At 41.0% G+C, this 10,649-nt stretch overlaps 1 protein-coding gene across 2 annotated transcripts in view; it reads left to right on the top strand.

Moving 5' to 3' along the window:
• The first annotated feature begins 654 nt into the window (after window positions 1-654).
• Window positions 655-10,649, top strand: part of LOC147898212 (flowering time control protein FY-like) — a 106,298-nt gene continuing 96,303 nt past the window's right edge. For both annotated transcript variants that reach the window (XM_087379133.1, XM_087379134.1), the window contains exons 1-4: window positions 655-846; window positions 958-1,028; window positions 1,178-1,246; window positions 6,538-6,642. In XM_087379133.1, the coding sequence (XP_087235259.1) occupies window positions 729-846; window positions 958-1,028; window positions 1,178-1,246; window positions 6,538-6,642 (363 nt within the window). In that variant the 5' untranslated portion in view covers window positions 655-728. The remainder of the gene's footprint in view (window positions 847-957; window positions 1,029-1,177; window positions 1,247-6,537; window positions 6,643-10,649) is intronic.

Raw genomic sequence — 10,649 nt, 5'->3', positions numbered from 1 at the left:
TCTCCCCCTCTGTGCCTCCCTCGCGTAGTAAAGGCAATGCTCACGAGTTCTTGTTCTAGCTTTCTTTTAGTTTTCAAGAGTGGATGAACGAATAAAATCCCACAAAATAATTTTAGCTTTCAAAATGAAAGGTGGCACGGGGCAGCCAAAAAACGCTCTGAAGTGAAAGAAAGGTTCTAGGTGTTGCTCTGCATTTTGGCACATCACGGTGACATAGGGCCTTAGCACATGGATGGGGCTAGCATGGGTTTAGGATGGGAATATTTTTGTCATCATTACTCCCATCCTACACCAAGTGGTCTAGGATGGATTTAAAATGGGAGTAGCCACTTTTTCTCGCATCCTGCACCATGGCCTCTAGCCAGAATGGGTTCCCCTTTTTTAGGGATTCAAAAACATGGAAGGATGACATGTGTCCTTGTCCCCACAAGGTCCCCATCTCTTAAACACATGAAATGATGCCATGTGTCCTCTTCCTCTTAAACCCATACCTAGTTCTTTTTTTGTGCTAACACATGAAATGATGCCATGTGTCCCCTTCCTCTTAAACCCATACCTAGTTCTTTTTTTGTTAGCACATGGTGCGATGGGAATAGGATAGAAATATGCATGGGACCACTTGGGACCACCTTTTCCCATTCCCATCCTATTTCTTCCCGTGTGCTAAGCCCCATAGGGCTATTTGAAGTAATTTGCAAGCTCCAAAGCTCTGATCACAGTACAACACTATGTATGGTAGCTCTAATGATGGCTTGGCGCTCGAATCTCAGCATCGACGCCAACAAGGGGGAGCAGCCCCTCTCCCCGGTGCTTCTGCCGGGGAATTCGCTGTCTTCGATGGCGACGGTCTAGTTGCCAACCTTCATTCTTGAAATTTCCATTAATTGCGCTTCTCAGTGCTCCTCCTCACCACAAATCCGTGTCAAAGAACCCCTTCGCTCCATTATGGTTTTGTAGGTAGACGTATACGTAGACCTGTGCATAGACGAACCGTCGATTACACCTCTACTGCGGTTCGTTACATTCAGGTAAGCTTTTTTTAGAAAAGGCTTAAGTTCACAAAGGGATACTTGTTTTACTTTTTTGTTGGTGTAATGTCGTCAGGCTAAAGAAGAAATACAGAAGCTACAAGCGAATTAGACTGAAATTTGCGTGACTGTTGTTTCCTGCCATGCAGACACGAATGTGGCAACGGGATTGGAGAGACTCTACAGTGTTACAGCCAACACCACTAGCCTGCATAGACGTCTGTAATCTCTTTGCACTTTTCTGTACTCATTTTTAGTTTGTGGGAGTGTAATTGTGTTTTTTCTCAGTCAATTGGCTACAAAGTATCCGCAACCGTGGATATGTCCGTTTTGAGTCAGCCTTCACACGTTCACATTTGAAAGAACCCTGAAGGCATTGCGAAGTTGTTTTCTATTCGCTCTGCTTCTTTTGGTTATCCTAGGGTCACGTGGGTCATTAATAGGAGATGTGGCGCCTAGTACAAGTGGCACCTAAAAATAGCTGCGCTTGGGGGAAGTACTAGCCCCCTTAAACCGAACAGAGAAAAGAGAAAGAGAGAGTCTAGCACTAGATACTGCAAGTACAGCAAAAAACAAAAGCAAACAAGGTGAGGAAAAAAGATGAAAAAAATGAGACCCCTATGACACATCTTGCATCTAGGGCACCTCTCTTCCCACAGCTAGCATCTAGGGCACCTCTCTTCCAAAGACCTAGATGACCATATCGTGTTCTGCTACCAATACTATATGTGATGAGATGCATGTCGAGTTTGTAGAGGTTATCTTTTTTAAGGATCCGTCTATCATTGTGTAGTGTATTCCACCCATAGGGTTAGGGTTAGGTTATTTAAGGTTCCACGAGTCGTTTTAGGGTTTGTTTGAGCTTGAGCTCTACCTATTGTGGTTTTGTGCTTTGCTTATCCTTTTTATTCCAACGTAAGAGATCAAGATGGGATTCCTACCTTCAACAAGAGGGGGGGAGGGGATGCAAAAATTTACCACACTAAGAGTTCTAAAGGAGGGCTTGCTCAAGGGGGCTGCCTATGGTCTCCATGAGTAGGTCAGACAATGAGGAGCGCATGGAGTCTAAACAATCATAGAAAACTCTCTCATTACAAGAGCTCCTTTACTCTTGCAATTCGAGGCGTTATCCCTCATGACATGCATAACATTTTTTGGTCCCACTTGTAATTAGTGAATTGTGATCCATATAAAGAGCTAATGGAAAATTTGCCTAATGCCAAGAATGAAAAATCATAAGATTCAATAGCATCATACACATTGCATGCTTACCTCTATAATCGTTTGTCAAATGTAATGGTAGATAAGCTCGCCAGTGGTCTTTCTACCATCCTTTCTTGCGCTAACTACACACAAGAAGTGTGTGCTAGCAAGAGGAGACAATGATATTGATAATACTCCTTATTCTCCACTTGATGTTTCAACCCTGCTCCCAACATCTGATATCATATCCTCCTCCATCTCTGGTGAAACTCCAAGAGCATGTGTTGTTGCTAAGTCTGCAAGGTTTGAATCTTGTTACATTATTTTATCAGCTACATTACTAGGCCCTATACCCTTACCTCCCAACTTGGAAACATGAGGGAGGATTTGCGTGATAGAGCTATGTCCCGCTGTGCCACAATAGTTGCACCTCCATTTCCTACTACTGGAGCCGGCAGGTAAAAGGGGATGAGAGAAGGCTGAGAAGGATTCGAGCTGCGAGAGGGCAAGGGTTGAGAGAGGGTGAGCATGGATAGAGAGAGGACAAGGGGCTCAGCAATGAGAATGTAGAGGGCTGAGTAAGGGGCTTGGGCTGAGAGAGGCAAGATGCTGAGAGAGCCTAGAGGCAGACTTTGAGAACTCCAGCAAGCTGCAGAGCCGTCACCCAAGAGCAAAATAAATGCCAAGCTTGAATGCAAGAAAGAGTTGTGTGGTGTTCTCATTGCCTAGGCGAGTTATGAGTTAATTTGTTTTAAAGTAAAGCAAGAATGTACCTAATCAATGGAAGTGTCCCAAAACGCCTGAACGCTTCGAATTGCATGTATCTTTAACCGAATTAACCATTATCACGTCCGAAGCTGACCCATTGCTATCCATACTCCATGTGAGAGATGAATCTGTAGATATTCTAGTGGCCCTATGAATCCATTGGTTAGATGGAGAGAATGTTCCTACAAGAGCCTAATCCTATCTCGTGCTGCATATGTCATGGTGAAGACCGGTCCCCTGAAAACTGCCCCCAAATAAGTGTACTCTCTAACAAGCTCAATGGGCTGTCCGTCATAAGTGAAGTAAAACTCATCCGTGCTGTAAATACGATCAGAGGTGTTGAAAACCATAACCTTGGTCTTGCCAAGCTATTGTAGCCCCTCGAAAGCATGCCAAGCAATAGCCTAGCCATCTTGGTAGAATCCATTCTTTGACCAACTACCGCCAACTGATCCCTCACTACCTTCATCTTGGTGATGTGTTCTTGTATTGAATCTTCCTCATCCATGCTCATGCCATGGAGCTCAATCCCGAGGTCAAGAATCCTCGCTTCCTTGTTCATCTCGTAGATATCCCTCAATGTGGGCATCTGCCGTGGTGCCAATGATAATGGCCAAGGCCTCCTCATCATGCATCTACCAAGCTCTTACTTAGATAGCATCCGCCAATACAGTCACTGACGGGTGTGGTCATCGGGGCTGGAGTCACGATGTTGAGGCATTAACTCTCTATCTGTTGCGATCTCTATCAACACCGAATGGCTCCGGACTTTGTCTCCCACAATGAGTAGTCAGTCCCATCTAGCTTGCCCATCTCCCCAAAATTAGAAACAGCATATCTGGTGGCCATGACAATGAACTGAAAAGAGATAGAGTCGAAAAGTCGTACACCTATCTAAACTTGAGCCTCCCTCGCAAGGGTACCGTCTTTCAGACATCGAAGATGATTGCCCTGAGCTTTGAATCAAGGTCATCCTTCAACAAGGTCCTTGCCTTCAAGCTCCACTTCTTGAGAAGTTCCGTCAAGGCTCCAATACCATGTTGGAAAACTAAGCATCGTAACAAAGGGTATGCACTGCAGAAAGACTAACAAAGCATCTCTAGGAATTCACAGGTGTACTTAACATACATGTGTAGTAAGTAAATGAGCAATGCATAGGAAAGATGTAGAACCAGCAAGACTTATATTTCCATCTATTTTGATACCCATTTGAATCTGTATGATTGGATATATTGTTGAAATGGGAGCAAGAGGGGATGCAAGAGAGCAGAGAGCAAAACTCAAAGCTGGAATAGATAAGATTAGAGAACAACAAGTGTGGAGGTGGTTTTGTTGCTTAGCGACAAAACCACACTAACCCACTAACTGTGGTTAGGGGAAAAAACCTCTAGTGGGGAAAAGTGCCCCTAACTCACTTATGGATTACATTGGTCACGGCCTAGAATATGCCAATAATTCTAACACCCCCCTGCAGTGCCAATGTGATGATGTACAAGGAAATGATCAATCACCAAAAGGAGATAAGTTCAAGGCATTGCGAAATGCCTCAAACTTCTCATGTGGAAGTGCTTTGGTGAAGATCTCTGCAACGTTGTCATGTGTTGACACATAGATCATACTGATCTCCCCGGCATGCAACTTCTCTCTGACATAATGATAATGAACCTCAATGTGCTTCGTGCGAGCATGAAACACTGGATTCTTTGCCACTGCTATAGCACTTTGACTATCAGTGTGCAAGTCACCCCCCTTGGGAAACATCAAGCCATAAGACTATGTGCCTTGCAAGTAACGGAAGATGCATTTTGCAGCCTGCCAATGTGTTGTCTTTGGGCTGTGCATATACCTGCTCACCTAAGATATTGCATACTGAATATCGGGCCGTGTATTGCACAAATAAATGAGGCATCCAACAGCCTGGCTGTAAAGTGTGGCATCCACTGACTCACCTGCGTCATACATAGTAAGCTTCAGCCCTGGCTCCATTGGAGTGGCATGTAGGCTTACAATCTTGCATGTTGAACCTATCCAAGAGCTTTTGCACATACTTGGATTGAGACATAACAATGCCATGCTTGTCTTGTATGAACTGGATCCCAAATAGAAATTTAACATGCCCAAATCTGTCATGTCAAATTCAGCTTTCAATTCAGCCTTGAAATCTACAATTATTTTCTCATTTGACCCTGTGAGCAGCATGTCATCTACATAAAGAATGATGACTAAAATATTCCCCCATCCTTCTTGATGTAGAGTACTTGCCAAGAAGGCATCAATCTTAGCACATCATGCACGTGGGGCTTGTTTCAGCCCATATAAAGCTTTATTCAGCTTGTAAACTTGAAGTGCATTGCCTGAAAGTTCAAAGCTAGGAGGTTTGCAAGTCCCCATTAAGGAAAGCTGTTTTTATGTCCAATTGATGGACATTCCAAACAAAAGTTGCAGCCATGGCAATATCTCATATGATGGTAGTCATCCGGGATGTAGGAGCAAAAGTCTCCTCATAATCTATGCCCTTTTTCATAGCATAGCCTTGGCAACCAGCTGTGCCTTGTACCTATCAATAGATCCATCTGGCTTCCTTTTCACTTTGAAAACCCATTTGGTACCAATGGCATATTTTCCTAGTGGTAAATCCACAACATCCCAAGTCTGATTTTTATCAATGGACTACAATTCATTGTGCATGTCATTCAACTAAATAACACATTATCCTTGGCTTCTTGAAAAGTTTCAGGTTCTTCTTCATTAAGAAGAGTACTTGCATAAGTTGATTCAACAGAAAGAGCCCCCCCTGCGTGCCTTGCTGCAACACTACAGTCCTGCCAGGCAAAGGTGCCTCAAGTCTACTCTCCTTGAGAGTCTGTAGCAACCAGTTCGGAACTATTTTTGCTACATGTATCTATTGAATTTCTTGCTTGACAACATCATCCACTGCCTGTGGAGGAACAAAATCAGCATGTGGCTGAATTGGGGCATGTGGAGTAGGTGGAGGCTTCTGTAAATGCTGATTTTCAGCATGAGCCTCAGCTGGGGAACCAAAAGCAATAGGAAGCAACCCCTCAAAAACATCAAGAGCTGGAATGAGCTGAATTCTCTGAAAAAATTACATCTCTACTCACAAAAATCTTGTGTATAGCCGGATTGTAGATTGCTTTGTGCACTATACCCAACAAAGATACACTTTAGTGCCTTATCTGACAACTTATGTCGAAACTCCATAGGCACGTGGGCATATGCAACACATCAAAAAACATGAAAGTGATCCACTGAAGGCTTTCTCCCATGCCAAGCCTCATAGGGAGTGATTGTCTTCAAAGCCTCTGTGGGAGCCGGATTCAAAACATAATTGGCACACATGAGGCCTTCGAGCCAAAAACTTCTTTCCATGCAAGAATATCTGCTTTCCCTTTTTGATTTGCTGCGTGAACTCAGCATGTTTTCCTTGCATGGTTGCTTGCAAATGTGTGTGTGTGTGTGAGAGAGAGAGAGAGAGAGAGAGAGAGAGAGAGACTTACAAGACTGGTGAAAATGGCAGCTGTTGCCATCTGTAGCCTATGCTGAAAGTCCAGCGACTAGCTTTGCCACCAAATTTGTTCACGCCTCAACAAACAAAGTACGGTGTTCAATAAATAAGGTTTTGGTATGTATCACTTCACATTTTCGTGTTTTCTCCTCTCATATTGAAGTTTTGATTCATCAAATACCAAGGGTTTTAAATTGACAATTGTTTGTATGCTTAGTAGTTAGTGGCATCTTTGTCATTAATCGTGTAGGACTGCATTGGATACATAGGTATCGTTGTTTGTTTGCTAGATGGAGCATGCTTTCCTAGCTCCTTTGTTCATTGAGATCTTATCTTAAGCACTATATGCTGAGGAACACGGTTTAACAACTAGCATACAAGCCTTTGCTAGTTCTTTGCAATGGCCTTTCTGACACATGTAAAAGGGTCTCAAGATATGGTTGCTAGTTGTGCAGGCACCTGAACTTTTCATACTGTCTTGGTCTATTTCATGCTTTATACTCGTTTATGCTGTGTCCAAGCAGATATCTTCTGAAATAGTCATATTGTTGAGGATCTTGTTTGTCAAATGAGAGTGATTTCTAGGGTTTTGTTAAGAATCCTTTGGCCATATCAATATGACAGTTGAATTGTACTGTGTTTTTAAGGACAAGCATTGAATTTGGGCTTCAACTAACACTAAGTTTTATCATCAATATATTGTTGATTGCCCAATTTGCTCTTCCATTGGGTATTGGAGGCATGACATGGATTTTGGAACTGGTTAGGGTTATGGGGAGCTCTTCCCAAGTCCATAGATTTTCCCGCCTTTGTACAAATAAGGAATCTTTTATCACACAATGTAGTAATTTGATCACTTTGCTAATATTGAAGAGTTATATTCCAAGAAAAATAATGAAAAAAGTATGCACAATCTTAGATATCTATGGTGTATTGCATCAGGCATGTTTAGAATGATTGAACATAAGCTGAAAACAAAAAGCGTGAAGCTGAACAGCCCGCTTTTATTTTAGTTTTAAAAGAGAGTTAAATTGAGTATGCATGTGCTTTCTAAGTAAGGAATTTAATCTTGCTTTGTTGTAGAAAGCGATACATTAGTGTAAGTATTTCCTTTAGTTTTTGAAGTTTTAAATGATTCATTCTTTAATTTATGAGAAAGAGAAAGAAAGAAAGAAAAGATATATCAACGTCTGCAGAAGACTTGACAGGCTTATGGGACAAGGTACAAAGTACACCAAATGATGATCTGATACAAGCCTCAGTGGGCTGGAGCAAAGGGCGCACTAAGGCCCTTGCTGAGTGCTAAGACTGCTAAACTGAAAAACTGAAAAAGTGATGGCTCTACAGAGTTCAATGGCTTGAGCAAAATTGGGTATAACCCGGAGACTAGCAACTATCTGAGAACTGCAGCATGCTGAGATCTGAGGTTTAGGCTTAGAAGCCAAAGCCCGGCACCATGGTGGCTTGCCTGTGAGTGGTGAAAATGTCTCGGATCTGCGTCTGTCGGGCTGTGCCATGTTGTGTGTGAGAGAGAGAGAGAGAGAGAGAGAGAGAGAGAGAGAGAGAGCTTTTATTCCTTTGTGTGTGTGTTTTTGGATCTCTTCTACTTTTTTGGGTCTCTCTTGTTTCTTGATTTGTTTGTTTATTCTTGCTTAGTCATCTTTTTCCTTTCTTGTTATATTTCCCTTTTGTTTAATTGACATATTTTTGTAAGCACTGGGTTTTCCCAAGAGACACTGAGGGTCTTTAGAAACCAGTATAGCTGCTTATGCTTGGGCACTGATGACGACATAAGCATTGCTTTGCTTGCTAGGTATGTCTACATTTTGTTTTTCAAAATTTTTTTTTGTTAGCTTATTTTTCTTCTCTTTCTTATTTTTCTTTTATTTCCATTATAGAATTTAGGTCTTTAGAACACCGAAGATCTGAATTTGTACGATTGGATATATTCTAGTTTTACAAAGGTATATACATATGGCGAGCTGTTTTGAATGACATTAATTATAACCAGCATTATTATTTTAATTCTTTTCATTTTGTTTAATGTTTTACATTTGTTTTTTCTTTCTTTCTTTATTTTTATTTTTATTTTTTTTGAATTGGTTAATCTTTATTTGGTTAAAACTTTTTATCATTTTTATTATTTTACAAAAAGTGAGCTTTTGCTTTTTGTTTTAGTTGATCTCAACAGCTTGTTGTGATCCTTTTGTTTATTTCAATGTTCGTTTCTCAATTCTTGTCTTTGGTAGTGTTGTTCTCTATTTTATTTTATTTTATCTTTGTAACTATCCTCTTCTCTTTCTTTTTTTTTGGTGCTTCTAGGGTGAAAAAGCTTGCCAAAGAGACTCCGCGGGTCTTTAGAAACCCAGTATAGCTGCTTATGCTTAGGCACTGATGGCGACATAATTGTTGCTTTGCTTGCTTAGTATGTCTTCCTTTTGTTTTTCAAAAATTTTTGTTACCTCTTTTTTCTTCTCTTTTGTTTTCTCTAGAGTTTTGGACTTTAGAACAATAAAAATTCTAAATTTGTGCGATTTGATATATTCTAGTCTTTCAAAGGTATATATACAACCAGCATAGATTTTGACATTTCGTTTTTTTATTAAAAGAAATATTTTTTAAAAATTTTGGGTTTTCTTTTTTTGGTTTTTGACATTTCAGAGAGAGAGATTGGATGTGGGCTTTAGCAACCCTCAAGTTCATCAATAATGCAGTCTTTACATAGGTGAAATGGATAAGACACTTTTTACGCATCAAGCAGCTTATCTGCAGTCACATGACTTTCTGCTTTTCTTGTGGATACTTACAGTAGCTCGTAAACTGAATCTATCTACTCCAATTTGCAGTCTCTAAGTCTAGGACTTTTTAAATATCTTGTAGAAATGGGATATTGAGCTTGCTTAAACCAAGGTCTTCAAGTTATTGTCATTGTTTTTTTAGAAATCTTGATTAGGTTGATGCTAGCCATTGCTGCCTTAACTTGTGCAATAGTAAATTGATAGAATATAGTGTGATAACTATTGATAGGGAATGATTAGACAACCAGCATACTTGCTGAAGTCTCACATGCAAGACATGCGTTTTTAAAGAATGTAGGATGATAGAAGGGACTCATTTGCAATGTTCAAATCTCACTTGATGCGGAGCTAGATTCAAGGTCATGAGCACTGTGTTTTAACTTCATGTTGCATAATTTATGAAGCAGTTAGAAACACGATACTTGTTGAATCCTCTTCTTACTTCTAAAGTGGCATGGGATTCCCTATAGCTACCACTACAGATGTGTAGTAGAATAGGTCTGTGAATGAGTTTACAATTTCACAGTTTTAAGCTCAATATGAAAACACTCAATATGTACTTTTGGGAAGCCTGGGAAGATCAACTGCTTGCCATTGTTGCTCCAGTGCATTTACGACTAATTGCATTGTTTTTTTAAGGCAAGACAGTGAACTGCTCTTAAATTACCAAAACCCAGGATAAAATCCTGTTAGAGCCTCATACAAAATTCATGCAGAAACGAGGTGAGGCTATCTAACCAATCTGGGGAGTGTAAATGCCATAAAGGCCTGAGGAACAGACTATCATTTCACTCTCGTATGAAAGAAGCTCTCCTGGCGAGTGTGGCATGTGAGGAGCCCTGAGTCTAACTCCAAGTGGCCATGAGGGTGTGAACAATGTCTAAAATTGACTGAGAGGCATTAAGTCTTAGTCCCATCTATAGCCTTCGTGCATTTGGATCTCCAAATTTGCCATGTAGTAAGATTGTCAAGCCCACTCTACAGAAGCAGAGCGAGGTCTATGCAAAGACACATGTATTGCATCTAGGATGATAAACTGAGGGACTCCTCTCTGGATCGGAGTGGCTGTGTCTGAATGTACTCCTTCATAGAATACTTAAAATCCTGACACTGTAAGCTAGTTCATAGAACCCCAAGTGATGTACCTTCTTCATTCTGTCAAGCAAGAGTGCAATGTCCTGCTAGATCCTTTGGGTCTCTTGGCGACCTTAAAATTAATGCTGAATGGACTGTACTGCTATGAAACATCACGAGTGCACCAAAGGCCTATATCCAAGTGTTGACTAGGAGGACAAGGGGTCAGGGGACATGGGAAGGTAGGATTAC

Source organism: Dipteris shenzhenensis, chromosome 9 (genome assembly GCF_047967505.1).
Source record: "Dipteris shenzhenensis isolate YYH24624 ecotype China chromosome 9, Dip_SZ_1.0, whole genome shotgun sequence".
NCBI lineage: Eukaryota > Viridiplantae > Streptophyta > Polypodiopsida > Gleicheniales > Dipteridaceae > Dipteris > Dipteris shenzhenensis.
Note: the sequence above shows the minus strand (reverse complement) of the source record. Positions and strands in the feature narration are given on the sequence as shown.